Raw genomic sequence first — 23320 nt, forward strand, 5'->3', positions numbered from 1 at the left:
CTCTAAGCCATCACATAAACCTTATCATATACAAATCCCAGAAGCAGAGCAGGTGAGCGGCTAGAAGTACATTCACAATTAGGCCTACAGCATGCAACTATTATAATTCACATAGAAAAACACTAATATACACATAGAAAATACATTTAAAAAACATGTTACTCGGTATATACAGGGATGATGGGGGTTATATACAGTTATTTACAGGGATGATAGGGGGTAATGTACAGGGATGATGGGGGTTATATACATGGATGATGGCTGCTTTAGCTATCATCCCCATATATAACCCCCATTATCCCTGTATATATCAACCATCATCCCTGTATATACCAGCAGTCATTCCTGTATATAACCTCCATCATCCCTGTATATACCAGCCAGGCTGGTATATACAGGTATGATGGGGGTTATATACAGTGATAATGGGGGTTATATACAGTTATATACAGGGATGATGGTTGATATATACAGGAATGATGGGGGTTATATACAGGGATGATGGGTAGTCCAGCCATCATTTCTGTATTAACCCCCATCATCCCTGTTTAAAGCAGCCATTATCCCTGTATCATTTCAGAATGGGATACATCGGGGAGGGGAGCTTGCTCACCCTCTCCTCACACGCAGGCAGGCTTCTTCTGTTCCAGCGTTAGAAGCGTGCACTAGCAGACGTGCCAAACGTGCGCGCACGTCAGCTAGCTTGAATGACTGTTTGGCCGCGCACAGTCATGGTGAGAGCAACGGGAGCAGCAAGAGAAGAGCGAAGTGGCGGGAGAAGAGCAGAGTAGCCGGAGAGGTGGGAGCGGAGCGGAGGGCCCCACCGTCGCAGTAAGTGGGCCCCACCATCTCAGTAGGCCCGGAGCCACCGCCCCCTGCCCCTTCGCTAGTTACGCTACTGACACTGCCCACAGAGATGAAATGAAGAGTTACCTCCGATTTGGCAGGTATAGCCACATTAGCATATTTGGAAAAAAGCACATAACTTTAAAAATAATAAAGCTACATTGACACGACAGTGAAAAAAATGGCCATTAAAAATGAATCAACTGTCAGTTTTTAATGCCCATTTTTCATCAGTGTGTCTCCAAATTTCCATCTGTCCGTTTTTAATGGCCATTTACCATCCGATTTTCATGGCCGTTAAAAAAAAAAAAAAAAAAAAAAAAGTATGGATTTAATTTGTCAGGTTTTTTTTTACCCAACCCCCTGAAAACACCACAGTGCCCATGTAGATAGTGCCGCAATGTCCCTGTAGATAGTGCCACAGTGCCCACATAGTGACACAGTGCCCACATAATGACACAGTGCCAACTGTAGATAGTGCCACAGTGCCCACATATAAAGTGCCATGGTGCCCACACAGTGCCACAGTGCCCACTATAGATAGTGCCACAGTGCCAACATAGTGCCACAGCTCCCACATATAAAGTGACATAGTGCCATAGTGCCCACATATAAAGTACCAGTGCCCACATAGTGCCACATTGCCCACTGTAGATAGTGCCACAGTGCCCACATATAAATTGACATAATGCCCACATTAAGGTGCTTTCCCAAGAAAGGAGTCCCAGGCCAGAGATCTTGCGATGCTCTGGCCAGAGACTCCATAGTTGAGAGCCCTGACTTCATTGTCCATATATGGACAGTGCTGCCAGGGGATTCCCGGGGCTCAGCACTCAAAGTAGCCCTGTGTGCGGTGAGTCTTCGGCCAGGATCAGTTTTTACTGATCCATTGAGTTCTATGGAAGCCGTCTGACCGTGAAAACGGCCAAAAATATTACATCTTTTCTTTTTTAACGGCCGGTATTTACGGGCCGTTAAAACAACGGCTGTGTGAATACACCCATAGAACTTAATTTTTCTGAAACGGCTGTGCGATATATGAAACGTATATGAGTCTTAATAAATCTTCCCCTTGGTGTTTGTTTTCATTGAAAAAGTGTTTGTCTCTTTGGGACTTGGCTCTGGGAAGCTTTTTGCTTGTTCTTGACATTGATAGGTAATCCACCTACAAGACACCCACTGATTTCACATATGAATCTCTTTTATGGGAGGTCCTTTAAAATAAGTTATTGTCAGGAATTGATTTTAAAAAAAGCAGAAATTAGTGTCCCATACTTGTAAATACCAATTGTTATTGGGTATTACAGGATAATAGATGGAGTAACATATCCCGGGGTAATTAAGGAAAAGGAAGCCGCTAAGAAACAGTATGAAAAAGCTGTATCAAGGGGCCAAACAGCCGGACTTGTCAGGTACATTTTATTTCTCTTTGTCTTCAATCAATGGTGTTTGAATTTCTTCATGGATGGAAAGTGAGAACATTAAAGAGTCCTTTATCTCAGGATACAGCTCATTATTATTCATATATTTGCAGCAACCCTGGGGGAGTGCGGTTTGACCTAGAGGGACAGCTGGCAGGCAGGATGTTGGGAATAGTAGTCCTCTAGCACAGTTTGGTCACGGTGTTAACGGTGGAAGGGCCCGCCGCCACTAGGCCTCCCACACTCCTAGGGCTGGCACAGTGATGAGGGGTTTGCTCTTAGATGACGATGGTAGTTGTTCCCCCAGGGCACGCCCTGTGTAAATGTCTCCTGGAAGGTGGGGTGCCCTTAATGGTGTAGTGAATATGATAAGCCGGAAACTGTAGTGCAATTGAACAGATAACTCACGTTTTTTTTACTTGTCAGCAAATTGCAGAACACCTCCAAGATAGAGGTACACAGTCTTACAAGGCAGTCTTCCAACAAAGGGTTGGCTGAGCTGGAGCAAGATTTGCCAAATCTCAAGTTCTCACTTAACTGTAGCAATCCGTTTCTCCGTTTTAGTATGCAGTTCCCATTGGCAGGGTGCACATATATCTCAATGTTCTGCAATTCCGATCAGGTCTTCCGCACAACAGCAACATGTAAACTGCTGAGCCGGGCCGGAAGCCTATGACCCAGTCATGGCTGTGAGGCACATGGACAACTTCTCCTCACGGAATGCTCCTCTGTACTCCTCAGAGTTCAGTACATCCTCTTCTCAGCCTATCCTAAGCTGAACTCCACTGCCACTAACTGCCACTGGAAAGCCTATGTTATTTAAGCTCCGTCCTCCTTCCTGAACAATCTTTGTAGCAAACGACAGTATAATAGAAACACGGGAAACCTTACCGTCCTGCTCCAGCCTCAGATGGTTAATCCCAGATATTTAAAGGTACAGTCACTTATAATATGAAATAAAATGTAAACATTAATATAAATCAGGTTTCTGACTGGAACAAAGTTGAATCCATTCCAACACAAAACAATCTACATATCACATTTAGTAGTGTCCTAGTGGGACGCTAGATTATTCATTGCAGGGCCCACCTTTTGGTAATGCCTTTTCTGGTCCGAAAGATTAAAGCATTCAAAAGGAGGGCCCTGTAGTGAATAAATTAATATTAATGAGCTGTATCCTCTGGCAGGGCGCTGTTGTTGATAGAGCATGTTTGTATGGAGCAACTCATGCTTTATATGTTTACTAGCTTTTATACCCGTCGTTGCTCGGGAGGTTGACTTACGGTGTGGATAGAGTAAAAGCTCACAATTTAAATACCTCTCAGTATGAATTTAATTGCTACCTCTCGATATGAATTTAATTGCTAGAGAGTGTAAATAATGAAGCAATATATTCATGACAGATTTAGGCCTCATGCACACAAACGTAAAAAGGCCCGTAATCACGGGCAGTAATTACGGCCCGTAATTACGGGCCCATAGACTTCTATTGGCCACGGGTACCTTCCCGTTTGCTTACGAGAAGGTGCCTGGGCCGTTGAAAAATATAGAACATGTCCATATAAGGCGAAATTCACACGAACGTGTGCGTTTTGCGTGTGTAAAAAACGCAGTGTTTTGTGCACGTTGCATTTCCGTGTGTCCTCAGTGTTTGGTGCGTGGCTGCGTTTTTTTGCGCACATGGCATCCTTATGTCACGCGGTTTTGAGTTTTACAAAATGAAATGAAGGAGGTGGTTTTCTTTTTCTTTTCTTTTCATTTCGTGAGCAAGTGTTGCGCGATTCACGCACAGCACACGGATGTGCATCCGTGTGCTGCCCGTGACTTTCACGCACCCATTGACTTCAATGTGTGCGTGATGCGTAAAAAACGCTCAAGTACAGGACATGCAGTGAGTTTCACGAAGCGAACACACACTGCGTGAAAAACACGGAATGTCTGAATGGCCACATTGACTTCCAAACGTCCGTGCGACGTGCTTGATTTTCACGCAGGTATCACGGACGTGAAATACGCTCGTGTAAATAAGGCCTAGGCTTCATGCCCACTTCAGTCTTTTTCTTCAGGGTGCTAGCCGTTTTTCAGACGGCTAGCACCCTGACCCATTCACTTCAATGGGGCCATGCACACTTTGAAGGTCCCGTTGCTCCGTTCCGACAAAAGTAGAGCATGTCCTACTTTGGTACAAGATTCTGTGACCGTGAGGCCCATGCAAGTCAATGGGGCCATCAAAAAAACTGAAGGCACATGGAAGGCATCCGTGTGCAGTCCGTTTGTGACAGAGCCGTTGCCTAGCAACAGCCGGACGGGCAGAGGTACACATACAGACAGATACTGCACTGCACTAATCGGCAGCCCCTTCTCTCTGTCAGCACTGATAGAGAGAAGAGGCTGCTGATCAGTGCTGGAACGCAGCGATATTAAGAAAAATAAGTTCATACGTACCCCGGCCGTTGTCTTGGTGAGGCGTCCCTCTTCTGACATCCAGTCCGACCTCCCTGGATGACACAGCAGTCCATTTGACCGCTGCAGCCTGTGATTGGCTGCAGCGGTCACATGGTCTGAAACGTCATCTCAGGAGGCCGGACTTGAGGAAGAAGCACGCAAGCAGGGAGTTCTGGGTAAGTAGTAACTTTTTTTTGTTGCAGCTTTTTTTTAATATGAATCATTAATCTATATTGTGAGCGTCGCACATGGTATTCCCTGTCCAGTGGTAGTCTCTGTCCAGGGTGCTGAAAGTGTTAAGGGGCTGCACTGATCGGCAGTAACTCTTTAAGCACCATGGACAGTGAGTACCGCTGGACAGGGAATAGCATGTGCGGCGCTCACAATATCGTGTACATAGTGTGAACGGGTTTCAGTTTCCTCTTGGAAACTGAAACACGGAAGTGTACACGGAGTACACACGGGAAGCATACGGTTCCAATCACGGACACACGGATCCGTGAAAAACGGCTGTGAAAACGGTGATGGAAGTGTGCATGAGGCCTAAGTCTATGGGGCTCCCGCTCCCGTAATTACGGGTGGCTATATGTGTGCACCCGTTATTACGGGAGCGTTGCTAGGCGACGTCAGGGGATAGTCACTGTCCAGGGTGCTGAAAGAGTTAGCTGATTGTCAGTAACTCTTTCAGCACCCGGGACAGTGACTACCGCTGGAGTTAAAGGTATTAAAAGTTAACTTACCCAGAACTCCTGCTTCTTCCTCCAGTCCGGCCTCCCGGGATGACGTTTCATCCAATGTGACTGCTGCAGCCAATCACAGGCCAATCACAGGCTGCAGCGGTCACATGGACTGCTTTTAAACCAATGAAAAATCGGGCTTCAAACAAACTTTACAAAATATATATTAGATTAGGCACAATGAAGGATTTACTGCTGCCGCTGCTACATAGAGGGTGCTCTTATTAATATTTCTTTAAAGAGGACCTGTCAATAGGTCATATAAATTGAACTAGCAAACTGACCTGAATAGCACTGTCTCTCTGATTCTAGCACTGTTCTTTTTTTCCTGGACCCCCCCCCCCATATCGGCTAATTTTCTGTAGTTAACCAATGGGATGGAGCTAGCTTCCCTGCGTCTGATGCTGACCAATCAGCATAATGCAGCTTGAGGGTAGTTCATGCCCTGTTAGCTAACTACAGCAAATTGGCATAGAGGGAGCCAACACAACAATGGACCACATATCTGGAACGTGGTAGGGGTCCAGGAAAAAAAAGAAAATCAGCGCTGGAATCAGGGAGACAGCGCTATACAGGTCAGTAAACCAGTTCAACCTATATGACCTAATGACAGGTCCTCTTAAAGAAGGGTTCTGCAATGAATCAATGCATACTGTATTAATGAGTGACATCCTTATTGTGGCTGCAGGTGGCCGCCATTGCAGGAATCTGAACCCCATAGAGTTTGCGGTGGAACCCTGAGTTTCTACAGAACCCATTTTGAGAAACGCTTCTATAATCAATATCACCATTTCTTTCTTGCCAGAATTTTTCATTAATATATCCCAGTATATTATCATGGGGATAATACATATATTGTACCACATATGTGTCCTACTAATATAAAGTAATTATTGCTGGTCTACACAGGGCCTCTGGCAGGAAGACTGAGAAATTTACAGTGTCCGTTAATGTGGCTCCAGAAAGTAAAGTAACATTTGAGTTGGTCTATGAAGAAATGCTGAAACGTAATCTTGGAAAATATGAGATGTTCATCAAAGTTCAACCAAAAACTCTTGTCAAAAAATATGAGGTACAGTTCTTGTAGTATTATTTGCAATTCAGGCTTAGTTCTCATAATAAAAATTTGGTTTTAAATTGTTATGTCTTTAACCAGTTAATGACCACGTGGTGTAAACGTATGGCACATTGTCCTCGACTCCAAACCCGGCATTGCAACCATATACCGCAAGTTCAAAGCTTCTACTCTTGCAATCAAGCAGATCAGGAGGCGGTTGTCAGAGACAACCAGAAAACCTAGAGAGAAAACAAGAATGCTTTATTTCTGTTTCTGTTGTCTCCTTCACATTATACACATCGCTTAATGTATGTTGGAGCTGATGATCATGTGATCGCTGGATGCCTTCTTGCTTGGTCTTGGCTTCATTTATGACCTCTTGGGGGACATGTAAAATATATATTCAAGAAAAGGAAATAGCAGTTTCGAAATGTTGGGTACAAGCAAAAGTTTACCTTTTATGTTGATCCAACAGATCCACTTGGTAATATGTAAAAAGAGAAAAATAAAATAGAGAAAAAGACTACAGTTACTGCAACATATCACACTTAAGGGGTTATCCTGGGACCAAAAATTGCATTGCACTAATATTTTTATGTAAAAAGAAGTCACTTACTAATGTACTTTAATTTAAAATTCTGATGCTCTAATCGGGGACTCCAGTACTGCTGCCGACGTCACTGTCCATATATGGTCAGTAACTTCAGGGGTTTCCTATCGCTGGAGTTCCCGAGCAGAGCATCAGCTGATGCTCTGCCCAGGGACTCCAGCACTGCAGCTAACGTCACTGTCACTGTCCATATATGCATTGACAGTAACGTTTTTTTATCATTTCTGTTTCAGATTGAAGTGAACATACATGAACCTCAAGGTATCAACTTTTTAGATGCTCAAGCATCTTTTCTAACAAATGACCTACTACCTACTATAGAAAAATCTTTCTCTGGAGAAAAGGTAACGTCTAATGTGTTGTAGCAAAAGTTGTAAAATGTTCATGTCTATAGGTAAAAATTATGTCATATGTACCTGTAAAGCGGTTTATTCATCACTATTTATGTTTAAGTAATATATACCTCTGGACTTCGCTTTTCATTAAAGCAAGCTTAATTTCATTTAGAAGGCTTGGAAAATAACATGCTCTGTAGCTTCTTTCTATGTTGGGTTTTACAGATGCACTGCAGCTGGGAAGAGTTAGATTTGCAATCATTTTAAGTTATTGTGAATTTTACCCAAAATTGGTAATTTTAGGACTCCTCATACGTGTTTGTATATGGCCAGATTTTGGAAACAAGATAATTATGGTTTTGTTTTTTATCTTCAGGGCCATGTCTCTTTTAAACCCACAATAGATCAGCAGCGTTCTTGTGCCAACTGTGATACCACCTTACTGGATGGAGATTTTACTGTTACTTATGATGTTAATAGAGAATCCCCTGGAAACATACAGGTGAGGTGTTATGATTAGAGCTGGCCCAGTGGCAAACACAGGAGGGATTTCCAAGCTCATTTGGATGGTCAAGGGGTTATTAGAGATGGTCTAGGGCATTTGCTTTTTCATAAATATGTAATCTAAGTAGGTTTAAAATTCTTTATAAGGGTTGTTTTTTTGTTACAGTACTCCAGATCTCCTGCTTCCCTTCACTCAGCCATAGCGTTACATAATAACATTATGTTTGCCTGCAGCTGTCACTAAGGCTACATTCACCCGAGCCTGACAGATTTACGCGCCTAAAAAACACACGTAAATCTGTCCGTGTGTTGCGTTTTGCATCAGTGTGCTTTGTTGGTGTCATGCGTTTTTCACGCACTCGAAAAGCAGTTTCTTTTTTTAAAAGGAATTGATGCACAAATTACGCACTGCACACGGATGAAAACACACCAATATAGGACATGCAGATTTCATGCAGCGGACTCTCGCATGTGTGAACGGCCCCATTAAATCAATGTGTCCGTGTGCTGTGCATGATTTACATGCACAGCAGATAGACGAGATTCACGTTCGTGTGAATGGGCCCTAAGGGGGCTCACTGCATAGGGAATTATACAGCTCCCATGGTACTCTATTCTTTTTTTTTTTTTTTTTTTTTTTTTTTTTTTTTTTTTTAGAAATCCTTATGCAATATGCAATAAGCTCCTATTAGAAGTGGTAGTAATCTAACAGGTACTAGAAATCCACCCTAAGTGAACCCCTGCTAGCAATACACATTTTATATATCTGTTGGCTGACCCAGCTGAAGTTGTGAGAATGGGCAGAGATCTAATGTGTTACAGTCCCTAGACATCTACAGTCCCCAGACATTTGGAGCAGTGAAATTAATATAGGGACAATGTGCGAGAATAGTATAGTATAGTATATACAGAGGAAAGGACTTCAACTCCCACACAAACAAGAAGACTTGTGATCAGGGCCCAGGCTAGTGTGGGAATTGCGTAGACGTTAATCGGTCCCTAGTGCACACAAAAAGAAAGTGACACTGGTGGATACAGTCCTGAGACTCTGGTCAGAATTGTATTTAAAACACTTTCACACCAGGGTGTTTATTTTTTTGTATCGTTTTAAATAAATCCAATAAAGGTTTTAGATTAAGGGTCACGTCCTGCCACTATTATATATTATTTAGCCCAGCAGGGATATCAGTTAAGTGAACACTACTACAATTACTTAATAAGTACAATCCCCAGACATCTACTGTCAGAGGAAATAAGGATCAGGCATGTTAAATTTTAACCCTTTAGTTACCAGTCTATTTTGGGCCTTAAAGGGGTTGTCCACTATGGGACAACTAATGACCTATCTACCAGATAGGTCATCAGTATATGATCTGTGTGGGTCCGACACCCAGACCCCGCACCGATCAGCTGCTCCGGTGGCCTGCAGGTACCAGATGTCATTGATCAGTATGCAATGTACGGAGCCGGAAGCAGTTGGCTCCGTACATTGCATAGTGGCCGTGCTGTAGAACTGCAGGTCTGCTCCTATTCACTTGAATAAAAGCAGAGCTGCAGTACTCGTCGCTATTCCATGACCAGAGCCAACTGCTTCCAGTATGGACGTCCAGTTCCCAAAGGCCACCAGAGCAGCTGATCAGTGCGGGATCCGGGTGTCGGACCCCCACAGATCATATACTGATGACCTATCCAGTGCATAAGTCATCAGTTGTCCAGTAGTTGACAACCCCTTTAATAAATTTTTGGGATCGTTGCATTTCAAAGGATATAACTTCTTTATTTTTCCGTAGACATAGCCGTGCGAGGGCTTGTTGTAAGTTGTATTTTTAATGCCTTCATTTTGGGGTACATATAACTTTTCTAAACTTTTTTTGGGGGTATTGGCAAATAAAACAGAAATGTTACCATTCTTTTTTGCGTCATAAATTTACGCCGTTTACCATGTGATATAAATAACATAATAACTTTACTTTGCGAGTCATTACGATTACGGCAATACCAAATTTATATAGTTTTTTTTATGTTTTACTACTTATTGCACAGTTTTTTTTATTTTTATACTGAACTAGCTGTATCAGAGCTTTCTTTTGTGGGACAACTTGTGGTTTTACTATTTTGGGAAACACAAATTTTTGATCGCTTTTTATTGCACTTTTTGAAAGGCTGAATAAACAGAAAACTGCAATTCTGGCATTATTTTTACTTTTATTTTTACTGTATCTACAGTGCAGGTTAAATACTGTTATAGCTCAATAGTTTGAGTCATTACAAACACGACAATACCAATTATGCTTTTAACGTTTTCGTTTTTTTCATAACAAAGTGTGTTTTCATTTTTTTTACTTGAGATTTTCCATTTATTTATTAATAACTTTATTAAACTACTTCTACTAGGGATTTAAAGATGGACAGATGTCTCCACAATCTGAGACTTCCGCCTATCTGTGGTTATCCATAATGTGTAGATTCACTTTTGGTATTAAAATAACTTTGCTCTGTTTGCTTTTCAGGTTGTCAATGGATATTTTGTTCACTTTTTTGCTCCCCCTAAATTGTCTAGTGTACCAAAAAATGTAGTTTATATTATAGACAGAAGTGGATCAATGTGGGGTACAAAAATGAGGCAGGTAAGTCTGATATTCTATGCATCGTTTTATACTTTGTGGATTGAGATTTTCTTATATTTTTGCTCTATTGCTTTTGTTATCAAAAGTTGCAAAAGGCATATTATGTTAAATACAAAAAGAGAGCAGGGATATTGAATATCAATTTCATGCCTAGATAGCGACTGAAAATGCAAATCTAGCTGAACTTAAAATAACAACTTCTTTTTCTACACGTTTTGTTTAAGGTCAAATACATTGTTACATAATATTTAGGAAAAAAAACAAAACCTGCTATAGATATAATATATCCGGATGTTGCCAAGTTTAACTTGACTCTGATAACTTGCTGCATCTTGATATCACACAAAAAAAGCCATTAAAAAAGTCCAAGTTAAAGTTTCATATCACTGTGTATTTAAAGAGGCTCTGTCACCACATTATAAGTGCCCTATCTCCTACATAATGTGATTGCCGCTGTAATATAGATAACAACAGTGGCTTTTATTTTGAGAAACGATCATTTTTGACCAAGTTATAAACAATTTTAGATTTATGCTAATTAGTTTCTTAATGCCCAACTGGACGTTTTTAACTTTTGACCAATTGGGCGTTGTAAGGAGAAGTGTATGACGCTGACCAATCAGTGTCATACACTTCTTTCCATTCATGTCCATCTGTATTCACAGCACAGCATGATCTCGCGAGATCACGCTGTGCTGTCACATACACCCACATTAACTTTACTGAAGTGTCTTGAGAGTGAATAGACATTGCCTCTAGCCAGGATTCACGCTATGCTGTGTGAGTCCCACAGAAACTTCGCCGAAGTGTCAGGAGTGTGAATAGACATCGCATCTTGGCTGGAGCCAATGTCTATTCACTCTCAAGACACTTCAGTAAAGTTAATGTGGGTGTATGTGACGGCACAGCGCGATCTCGAGAGATCACGCTGTGCTTTGAATACAGATGGACATGAATGAAGAGAAGTGTATGACGTTGATTGGTCAACGTCATATACTTCTCTTTACAACGCCCACTTGGTCAAAAGTTAAAAAACGCCCAGTTGTGCATTAAGAAACTAATTAGCATAAATCTAAAATTGCTCATAACTTGCTCAAAAATTATCGTTTTTCAAAATAAAAACCACTGTTGTTATCTACATTACAGGGCCGATCAGATTATGTAGGAGATAGGACACTTATAATGTGGTGACAGAGCCTCTTTAATGTGTTAAAAGTCAAGATAAAGATGGCTACATCTGTACTTTGGTATATTTTGTGTTTGCATGCTTTAGACCAGTCCTTCCCACAGATCTGGCCGCGATGTGCCTGAAAACCTTGCCAGTGTGCTGTTCGACATGGTTGTCAAACTGATTGTTAATGGCTGCATGGTGTTGCTGGTAAAACCGCTGTTCATCTACCACGATTTTGCAGATAACCAGCATGCCACAGTGGTTTTTATGCTCATTGCTATGTGATTTTAGAATGTGTGTGTAATTCTTAATTTCAACTATTTTCCCTACCAATCAGTTCTTTTTTTACTTATCTGCAACGCAAGAAGGGGTTGTCCAAACAAGACTACCCTGTTAAAGTGATAACAGTTATAGGACAACTAGACAGGTTTAGAGTACAAGCTTTTTTTTTTTTAAATCCCTTTTTTTTAACTACAAATACAAATAAAATGCTACAAAATGTTAAACATTTTTGGGGTATTGTGTATCTAAGAGGATGCTGGAATGAACAATATGTAGGAATCATAACAGTCCCATATCAGGACTAATAATACTATTATGTCCACTAGATACAGGATAGATACACAATGGCATTATAGATTGATGTGGATAAGTATAAATCAATTGGAATCTATGGGAAAACGGAGGCATCCCATGAAACTATAAGGAAAGGTGGAAGCAAGACTGTGGTAAATAAGGACTATGGCCAGCCACTGCTCCCCTATAGGGCAGAGAGGGAAAGCTACTATTCGGATGAACGTAATATATTCTGTAATAAAGGGTGCTGATGTGGCAACCTTGTTGCGTCAGGAGGTATTGAGCCTCCGACCTTGAGTGGGGGAAGATGTTATTTTGTGGCGGATGGCAAGGGAACTGTAGGGGATATATGTCTATAGACACAGTAACCATAATATGGCACAGCACACACACAGTGAGGCTGGATTTGCACGAGCATGTTCGGTCCGTAAAATACGGAACGTATTTCGGCCGCATTTCCCGGACCGAACACAATGCAGGGACCCGGGCTCCTAGCATCATAGTTATGTACGACGCTAGGAGTCCCTGCCTCGCTGCGGGACAACTGTCCCGTACTGTAATCATGTTTTCAATACGGGACAGTATTCCACGGAGAGGCTGCGTTCTTGCCCATGGCGCTCAATGGGCGCGAGCGAAAAACGCAGTGAAAAATGTGGCAAAAACTCTGTGTGAACAGGGCCTTAGACTTTTCCTTTCCAGAGATTTGGCTAACTGTTGTGTTGGCTAGCCATATGCTAATTTGCTGTAGTTAGCCAACGGGGCTTGAACTACCCTCAAGCTGCCTCATGCTGATTGGTCACCATCAGAGGCAGCAAAGCTTTTTCCACCTCTGGATAATTAGGAGAGTTCACTCCCCGTTGGCTAACTAAGGAAATTGGCTTTTGGGGAAACAAAACAACAGTGAGCCATGCCTCTGGAATGGTTGGGGCGTCCAGGAAAAATCAAAATAATGGCGGTGAAATCAGGGAGATAGCGCTATTCAGGTCAAAAAAACAGTTTGACTTTTGACTTAGTGACAGGTCCTCTTCAACTACAACCTTTTTACTATCACGTGCTGTAAACAGTCAAACAAAGCCCAACAAAACAATCATGTATTGAACAAGTGGAGACCAAGTGTAGACAGTATTTGTTTCCATTTGGAGGTGCACCAAATTATATGCTGCATATTTAGTATGGTATTACAGTTTCAGCTATTAAATTTTATTTTTTGTATAATGACAAGTTATACAATTTCCCAAAATAAGTTCTGTAGCAATTTCTCACATTTTTCAAGATCTCTGCTTGCAATCATTCAATTGGAACTTTCATTGTTAACTCCCAAGTGATAAAAACCTGTCTTTTTCATGTGAAGCAGGTGCACGGCAGATATCTGATGCACATACTGAGACTGCAAGTCTTGCACCTGTGTGATCATCACATGACCAGGACAGTGATGTAAACTGACTATTGAGCCAATCAATTGTCACTAGGATCTATCTACTCTGTGTTGATTTACGGATAACCTACATATTGATGATGATTTGTACGGCATATCCATTGATAACAACTAGGGGCATTACTAGGATCTTAAAAGATCAGGAGCACTAGGCCCCAAGGCATATGTTTTGCCCCCCACCCCAAAAACAATATTGAAGACAGCATAGCTATAAAACTTTTAGATCATGTTAAGCTTAGATACACTACCTTATATGTATACTGCCCCTGGATATTACTTTATAAGGAAACCTGTACCTATATATACATTGGGCCTGTCCCCCAAAAATACAGTCCTGCAGTTATCAAATAATACCAGTATACAAGGTCCAAATAATACCTCTTCACCATGACCTTATATATCTACCACAAATACCAATATAACCAATTATATCACTATACAGTGCCTGTACAGTGGTCACATGGCAGTTCTACAGTGGCGCTCTACAGAGTATAATCATGTTGTGAATACCACACAATTAAATCCAGTGACTCCCAGGTGAAATTATTCACTTTCCGTTTTGCTATACATCTGTCCCAGACTGCCAAGAAGATTTTTGCATTACTGGTTTCTGCAGTTTGGTGCCTCCTTTAGTGGCTTCTTAGTGCCCCACACAAACATAGTGCCTTCTTAGTGCCCCCATAGAATTAGTGCCCACTTTTGTCGTCCCCCTACGGTAATAGTGCTCCCTATGTGCCCCTCACTCAGTAATGGGGTCCCTTAGTGCCCCCACTGAGTAATGCTGCTCCCTTAGTGCCCCACACTCAGTAATACTGCCTTAATAGTGCCTCCACTCAGTAATGGGGTGGTTTACTCAGTAGCGGTGCCCCCACTTAGTGTGGGGTAATAAAGCTGCAGTATTACTAAGTAATGCTGCCCACTTAGTACCCACTCATTGATACTGCCCTTTAGTGCCTGCCCCAGTAATGATGCCACCCACTCAGTAATGCTGCCCTCTTATTGCCCCCACTCAGTTTTAGCCTCCATGGTCCCCCCACTCAACAATGGTGCCCCCACCCCATAATGCCCACATTCATCAATTGTGCCACCACTCAATAATTCTGTCCCCTTAGTGCCCCCTTTCAATTATGCTGTCCCTTAATGCCCCCACTCAGTAATGCTACCACCACTCAGTAATGCTGCCCCCAGTCATTTGGAATTGTTCATTTTCCGTTTTCTTCTCCATCCGTCCCAGACTGCCATGACAAATTCTCCTGGCCATAATTTGTTTCCGCAGTATGCTGCCCCCTATAGTACACCACATGATTATAGAGCCCCCTAGTGCCAGACACAAACACAGTAACTTCTCAGTACCTCTATAGTAGTAGTGCCCACTCAGTAATGGTGCCCCCTTAGTGCAAACACACTCAGTAATACTTCCCCATTAATGCCACCACTCAGTAATGGTGCCGCCCGATAAGTGATGCTCAGTTATGCTGTCCCCTAAGTCCCCCCAGTCAGTAATGCTGCCCCATAGTGTCCCAACTCATTAATGCTGCCCTCTTATCCATTTTATTGAGAATAAAAAAACGCCGTAATCGAAGTAGTCCTCGAATCCGAAGTAGTCCAACAACCGAACGTGTAAAAAAACACAAACACACAAAAATAATTAGTAACATAAAAAAGCAAAACAATTATTATCTTAACTTTCCTGGGTCCAGCGCTGGAGCTGCAATCAGTGGCGTAACTACCGCCGTAGCAGCCGTAGCGGCTGCTACGGGGCCCGCGGCGTGAGGGGGCCCGTGTCGTCTGCCGGTACGGGCCCCCATCATGGCCGGAGGCTCCGCTAGCAGCCGCTATGGCTGCTACAGCGCGACGCCACTGAAAAGTACGGCAGAGCAAGGAGGTATCTCCCCGCTCTGCCATTAAACAAAAGACATGTATCCCCTATCCACAGGATAGGGGATACATGTGTGATCGCTGCCATTGATAGGGAGAACGGGGGACTGAAAGTCCCCTGAAGTTCTCCATCACAAACCTCGGACTTCCGGGGTCTGTGTCGGCAGCTCCGAAGAAATGAATGGAGCGCCGGTCCCGCTTGTGCGCATGCGTGACCAGCGCTCCTTTCATTTTTAGTGAGCTGCGCAGATGCCAGAAGTCAGAGGTTAGTCATGGAGAACTTCAGGGGACTTTCAGTCCCCCGTTCTCCCTATCGTTGCAAGCGATCACACATGTTTTCCCTATCCTGTGGATAGGGGATACATGTCTTTTATTAGGACACACTGTAGGTCGCATTTTTTTTGGGAGGGGGGACGCTGTGTGGCGTTCCCTACAGGGGGGGCTGTATGGCGTTCCCTACAGGGGGGGACGCTGTATGGCGTTCCCTACAGGGAGGGGACGCTGTATGGCGTTCCCTACAGGGAGGGGACGCTGTATGGCGTTCCCTACAGGGGGGGGACGCTGTATGGCGTTCCCTACAGGGGGGGACGCTGTATGGCGTTCCCTACAGGGGGGGACGCTGTATGGCGTTCCCTACAGGGGGGGACGCTGTATGCCGTTTCCTACAGGGGGGGCTGTATGGCGTTCCCTACAGGGGGGGCTGTATGGCGTTCCCTACAGGGGGGGCTGTATGGCGTTCCCTACAGACCCCCCTGTAGGGAACGCCATACAGACTCCCTGTAGGTAACGCTATACAGCCCCCCTGTAGATAACGCCATACAGTCCCCTCTGTGGATAGCGCCATACAGTCCCCCCTGTAGATAACACCATACAGCCCCCCTGTAGGGAACGCCATACAGCCCCCCGTAGATAACGCCATACAGTCCCCCCTCTAGATAACGCCATACAGCCCCTCTGTAGATAGCGCCATACAGTCCCCCCTGTAGATAACGCCATACAGCCCCCCTGTAGATAGCGCCATACAGCCCCCCTGTGGATAGCGCCATGCAGCCCCCCCTGTAGATAGTGCCATACAGCCCCCCCTGTAGAGAACGCCATACAGTCCCCCCCTGTAGGGAATGCCATACAGTCCCCCCCTGTAGGGAACGCCATACACCCCCCCTGTAGGGAACGCCATACAGTCCCCCCCTGTAGGGAACGCCATACAGTCCCCCCCTGTAGGGAACGCCATACACCCCCCCTGTAGGGAACGCCATACAGACCCCTGTAGATAACGCCATATAGTCCCCCCGTAGATAACGCCATACAGCCCCCTCTGTAGATAGCGCCATACAGCCTCCTGTAGATAGCGCCATACAGCCCCCATGTAGATAGCGCCATGCAGCCCCCCCTGTAGATAGTGCCATACAACCCCCCTGTAGGGAACCCCATACAGTCCCCCCCTGTAGGGAACGCCATACAGTCTCCACCTGTAGGGAACGCCATACACCCCCCTGTAGGGAACGCCATACAGTCCCCCCCTGTAGGGAACGCCATACAGTCCCCCCCTGTAGGGAACGCCATACACCCCCCCTGTAGGGAACGCCATACAGACCCCCCCGTAGATAACGCCATATAGTCCCCCGTAGATAACGCCATACAGCCCCCTCTGTAGATAGCGCCATACAGCCCCCTCTGTAGATAACGCTATACAGCCCCCTCTGCAGATAACGCCATACAGCCCCCTCTGTAGATAGCGCCATACAGCCCCCTCTGTAGATATCTACAAAGGGGGCTGTATGGCGTTATCTACAGGGGGGCTGTATGGCGTTATCAAAAGGGGGGGTTTGTAAAAAAGGCACTTTCTAGCCCATGCAGCCCCCCTGTAGATAGTGCCATACAGCCCCCCCTGTAGGGAACGCCATACAGCCCCCCCTGTAGGGAACGCCATACAGTCCCCCCCTGTAGGGAACGCCATACAGTCCCCCCCTGTAGGGAACGCCATACAGTCTCCCCCTGTAGGGAACGCCATACAGTCCCCCCTGTAGGGAACGCCATACAGTCCCCCTCTGTAGGGAACGCCATACAGTCCCCCCCTGTAGGGAACGCCATACACCCCCCCTGTAGGGAACGCCATACAGACCCCCCGTAGATAACGCCATATAGTCCCCCCGTAGATAACGCCATACAGCCCCCTCTGTAGATAGCGCCATACAGCCCCCTCTGTAGATAGCGCCATACAGCCCCCTCTGTAGATAACGCCATACAGCCCCCTCTGCAGATAACGCCATACAGCCCCCTCTGTAGATAACGCCATACAGCCCCCTCTGTAGATAGCGCCATACAGCCCCCTCTGTAGATATCTACAAAGGGGGCTGTATGGCGTTATCTACAGGGGGGCTGTATGGCGTTATCAAAAGGGGGGGTTTGTAAAAAAGGCACTTTCTAGCCCATGCAGCCCCCCCTGTAGGGAACGCCATACAGCCCCCCCTGTAGGGAACGCCATACAGCCCCCCCTGTAGGGAACGCCATACAGTCCCCCCCTGTAGGGAACGCCATACAGTCCCCCCCTGTAGGGAACGCCATACAGTCTCCCCCTGTAGGGAACGCCATACAGTCTCCCCCTGTAGGGAACGCCATACAGTCTCCCCCTGTAGGGAACGCCATACAGTCCCCCCTGTAGGGAACGCCATACAGTCCCCCTCTGTAGGGAACGCCATACAGTCCCCCCTGTAGGGAACGCCATACACCCCCCCTGTAGGGAACGCCATACAGACCCCCCGTAGATAACGCCATATAGTCCCCCCGTAGATAACGCCATACAGCCCCCTCTGTAGATAGCGCCATACAGCCCCCTCTGTAGATAGCGCCATACAGCCCCTTCTGCAGATAACGCCATACAGCCCCCTCTGTAGATAACGCCATACAGCCCCCTCTGTAGATAGCGCCATACAGCCCCCTCTGTAGATATCTACAAAGGGGGCTGTATGGCGTTATCTACAGGGGCGCTGTATGGCGTTATCAAAAGGGGGGGTTTGTAAAAAAGGCACTTTCTACAAGGGGGGGGTTGTGTGACACCCAGGGGAGGCGGGGCCCCAGTCAAAAGTTTGCTATGGGGCCCAGTCTTTCCTAGTTACGCCCCTGGCTGCAATGTCAGCGACCTGGGCCCTATCTCTAATCCTATCATGTGTAATACTGACTGTTGAGACACTCTATCTAATCCCATCATGTGTGATACTGTCTGCTGGGCCTTATATCTAATCCTATCATGTGTGATACTGTCTGCTGAGCCACTGTATCTAATCCCATCATGTGTAATACTGTCTGCTGGACCCTATATCTAATCCTATCATGCGTGATACTGTCTGCTAAACCACTGTATCTAATCCTATCCATAGCTATAGGATCATAGTGCTAGAGTTATGCTGTCTCCTATACACACACATATACATACACGCACACATTTTTTGGGGTTGGTATATGTATTGGGGCTATTTCCACTGGCGTTTCAAGACCTTAGCGACGCCCCTGGCTGCTAGTGTTGCATCGTTGGGTCACTTTGGAGACCCAGCGATGCAGCTGAAAGCTGAGGGCCGTCGGCCATGAGAAGTTTGGCGGGGGGCCCAAGAAGAACCTTTGCATCGGGGCCCATGAGCCTTTAGCTACACTCCTGGCTGCCGCTATAGTGCCCCCACTCAGTAATGGCACCCAAAGAGAGTGGCCCAATAAAAAAATAAAAATTAATACTCACCTGATGCATAAAGTACATTGGAAAATTGTATAACTATATATAATACAATAAATTATCTATATTGCCCTTTTAAATAACTATTTGATTTATGCCTATTGAGATATATTATTATAATCGTAATACCCACTTAAAATGTATCCTGTATACAATATGAAATTATGTAATGCCCTATAATTTACTAAACATATAGGACTGTTTGTATAAAAAAAGTTTTACAGAAAGTTTACCAGCCAAAGAGTATGTCAATCATACATCCACTTTGTGGCCTGACAAACTGATACCAGCCAAACATGTCTTTTTTTCTGAAATTCATGTATTGTATATACTGTAAACGTAACAATTGTATCTGTACATTATAGACAAAAGAAGCCCTTCTCCGCATTCTGAATGACACTTCAGAACATGATCACTTTAATTTCATACTGTTTGAGAGTAACATTATGCTGTGGAAGGATTATTTGGTCAAAGCAACTCCAGAAAACCTAGAAGAAGCTAGAAAATTTGTCAAGACGATAACTCCATCAGGCAGTAAGATATTTTATACGTTTTTTTGTAAAGTTAGTGAAAATGTATATAACGGATTTTCAAAATGGCAGATGTCATTCTGTTTCTGGAAAATACTTTTGGCAGTGCATGTCATTTGAATCATAATCTCCAGCAAACCCCTAACCACATGTGATTATAATACACACTCTGACTTCTTGGTTTCTTTTTAATCTTTGAAACTGTAGCTTGTAAATGAAGATCTATTTTACATGGATATGTTAGAAAGTCAGAGAGGTAGCTCACATATTAACCCCTCCACGTCAGCCATACGGCTATATACGTTCCAACTGCCAATGCCCCGTGCAGTTGTCACGTTTATACAGGGCCGGCATCAGAACTCATCGAACCCGGGCAAGTGCCGGGGCTCACTACCCTTGGGGGGGGCCCACTCGGCTGCCGGGTGCTGACGCTGCCATCATAGCTTCTCCAGGAGTAGAATCACCGGCCAGGGTCTAGCCGGGGATTCTGCTTCTAGAGGGAGCCCCTGTCTAGAAGGCGGCGTAACTACCGCTGTAGCAGCCCACGGCATGAGGGGCCCGTTCAACCCGCCGTCACACCGCCCCTCCATGCCCAGTGGCCCTGCTAACAGCCGCTTTGGCTGCTACAGAGGTAGTGACGCCAAATTCAATAGTATCTGCATCCTTAGGACGCAGATACTATTAAACGCTATGGCAGAGCAGGGAGGTATCTCCCCACTCTGCCATTTACTACGCTACAGACTCCCAGGCAGAGTTCTAGTAACTAATAGCGCTCTGCCCGGGACTCCGGCTCTGGTGAAGCCCCAGACATCACTGTCCATATATGAACAGTGATGTCAGGAGGAGAGAAGGAGTCCCAGGCAGAGCGCTAGAAGCGGCTCTGCTCCGGGATTACGTCTCTGGGGAAGCCCTTGACATCACTGTGCATATATGAACAGTGATGTCAGGAGCAGAACAGTGTCTCAGACAGAGTGCTAGTAGCGCTCTGCCCGGGACTTTGGCTCTGAGGTTGCTCCCGACATCACTATCCATATATGGACAGTGACTTCAGGGGCTCCTCCTGGAGGGGAATCCCTGACAAGATTGTCGGCCATGCTCTGGCTGGGAATTCCACTCCTAGAAGAAGCCCCAAAGGCGCTACCTACAGGGAGGGCGGCTGTGTGCAACTAACTGGGAGAGGACGACTGGGTGGCATTACCTGAGAGAGGGGGGCTGTGTGGCACTACCTGGGCGGCTGTGTGGCACTACCTGGGAGGGGCGGCTGTGTGGCATTACCTGGGCGGCTGTGTGGCACTACCTGGGAGGGGGGCTGTGTGGCACTACCTGGGAGAGGGGCTGTGTGGCACTATCTGGGAGGGGGCTGTGTGGCACTACCTGGGGGGCTGTGTGGCACTATCTACAGAGGGCACTTAATTTATGGGGGTACAAACTGGGGGCCTAACTTCTATATGGGGCATAAAAAGGGCCTAACAACTATATGGGGGCACAAAGTGACATTTTCTGCCATTTTACTGCAACCGTGTAGTTGCTCCACAAAGGGGCCTACTAAGTCTGTGTTGCCCAAAGGCCCATATAAACCTGGAGCCGGCCCTGCATATATATATATATATATATATATATATATATATAAAAACGTTGGCAGCGTGGAACAGGCCTTAAAGTGTGCACTTTCCTGTCTGCCAGCACTCTCATTGGGCTCCAAGCCCAGAGCATCACAAGTGCTCTGGCCAGGGACTCCGGTCTTAGAAAGCTTTTGACGTCACTGTCCATATAGGCACAGCGATGTTAGGGGCTTTGGAATACCAAAATCCCCGGCCAGAGGACTGTGACTTCAGGGGCTCCCTCTAGGAGCAGAATCCCCGGTTCCGGTTATAGCGTCAGCAATGCTCTCGCCGGGGTGCCCCAGTGGTGCTATCTACAGGGGGGGTGATGCTATCAACATGGGAGGTGGTGCTATCTACAAGTGGGGTGGAGTGGCGCTATCAACAGAATGGGAAATGGCGCTATCTACAGGGGATGTGTGGAGCTATCTACAGAGGGTTGTGGCGCTATCTACAGGGGGATGTGTGGCACTGGCTACATGGGCACTGTTGTACTATATGAGCACTATCTACAGGGGACACTGTGGTGTTAACTACCTACCTTGAAAGCATTCTTACTTTGTAGCATTTTTCCACAACTGCCTTAAACTTTTGCACAGTATTATATAAATTCCCACTTTTTTTGTGGTTTGTCTGCTCATCATAAAAATAAAAATACATAGAATTAATTCAACTAATCTAGAAAATGAAAGCCAAAACAGTCTTGTAAAAAAAAACATAATAAAAATAGTTATGATATTCAAAGCGGTTTCAAAAACATTATTATTTAACCCTTTAATGACCAGCCTATTTTAAACCTTAATGGCCAAGCTATTTTTTAAGTTTTTCCATCGACGCATTCCATGAGCTATTAGTTTTTTATTTTTGTGTCGACATAGCTGTATAAGGTCTTGTTTTTTTGCGGGACAACTTGTATTTTTTAACTGCACCATTTTGGGGTACATATAATTTATTGATTAACTTTTATTAACTTTTTTTTGGGGGGGGAATAGAAAAAAAACTGTTGTTTCGCCACCTTTTTTTGCGTCCTAAATCTACGCCGTTTACCGTATGGTATAGATAACAAAATAACTTTATTCAGCGGGTTTTTACGATCGATACCAAATTTGTATAGATTTTGTATGTTTTAAAATTATCAAAATTATTTGTTTTTGCGTCTCCATATTTGAAGAGCCATAACTTTTTTATTGTTCCACTGATGCAGCTGTATGAGGGCTTTTGTTTTGCAGGACAACTTGTAGTTTTTATTGGTACCATTTTGGAGTAGATGCAACTTTTTTTATCACTTTTTATCACTTTTTTTTTAAGGCAGGATTCACAGTTAACAGCCATTTTTCCAATGTTTTTTATTTTCTTTTTTACGGCGTTTACCGTGCGGGTTAAATAATATAATAGCTTTATAGTTGGGGTCGTTACGGACACGGCGATACCAAATATGTCTAACTTTTTTTACTTTATTTTGTTTTTTTTTAATAATAAATCATTTTGTAAGGGGAAAAAGTGTTTTTTTCTTTTTTTTTCCACTTTTTTTTAATTAACTTTCTTAAACTTTTTTTTAACTTTTTTACTAGTCCCACTAGAGGACTTTAATATGCGATCATCTGATCGCATTTATAATACACCACTGCAATACTTTTGTATTGCAGTGTATTACTGCCTGTCCGTTTAAAATGGACAGGCTTCTGCTAGGCCATTCCTCTGGCCTTGAAAAGGCGTATTGGCGGTCTCCAACGGGTTAAAGAGGGACATATCAGAAATGGAAAATTTGACCTGGACACAGGTGCATAAATGACAAAGGGTTAATATATCATTCTCTGGGTCAT

At 44.6% G+C, this 23320-nt stretch overlaps 1 protein-coding gene across 1 annotated transcript in view; it reads left to right on the top strand.

The window, feature by feature from the left end:
- Positions 1-23320, top strand: part of LOC142658083 (inter-alpha-trypsin inhibitor heavy chain H3-like) — a 95697-nt gene that overhangs the window by 9748 nt on the left and 62629 nt on the right. Inside the window, exons 4-9 of the mRNA XM_075833802.1 lie at positions 2154-2258; positions 6359-6521; positions 7350-7460; positions 7828-7953; positions 10466-10582; positions 19732-19900. Of these exons, the coding sequence (XP_075689917.1) occupies positions 2154-2258; positions 6359-6521; positions 7350-7460; positions 7828-7953; positions 10466-10582; positions 19732-19900 (791 nt within the window). The remainder of the gene's footprint in view (positions 1-2153; positions 2259-6358; positions 6522-7349; positions 7461-7827; positions 7954-10465; positions 10583-19731; positions 19901-23320) is intronic.

This window comes from Rhinoderma darwinii, chromosome 7, assembly GCF_050947455.1.
Source record: "Rhinoderma darwinii isolate aRhiDar2 chromosome 7, aRhiDar2.hap1, whole genome shotgun sequence".
In the NCBI taxonomy this organism is placed as follows: Eukaryota; Metazoa; Chordata; class Amphibia; order Anura; family Rhinodermatidae; genus Rhinoderma; species Rhinoderma darwinii.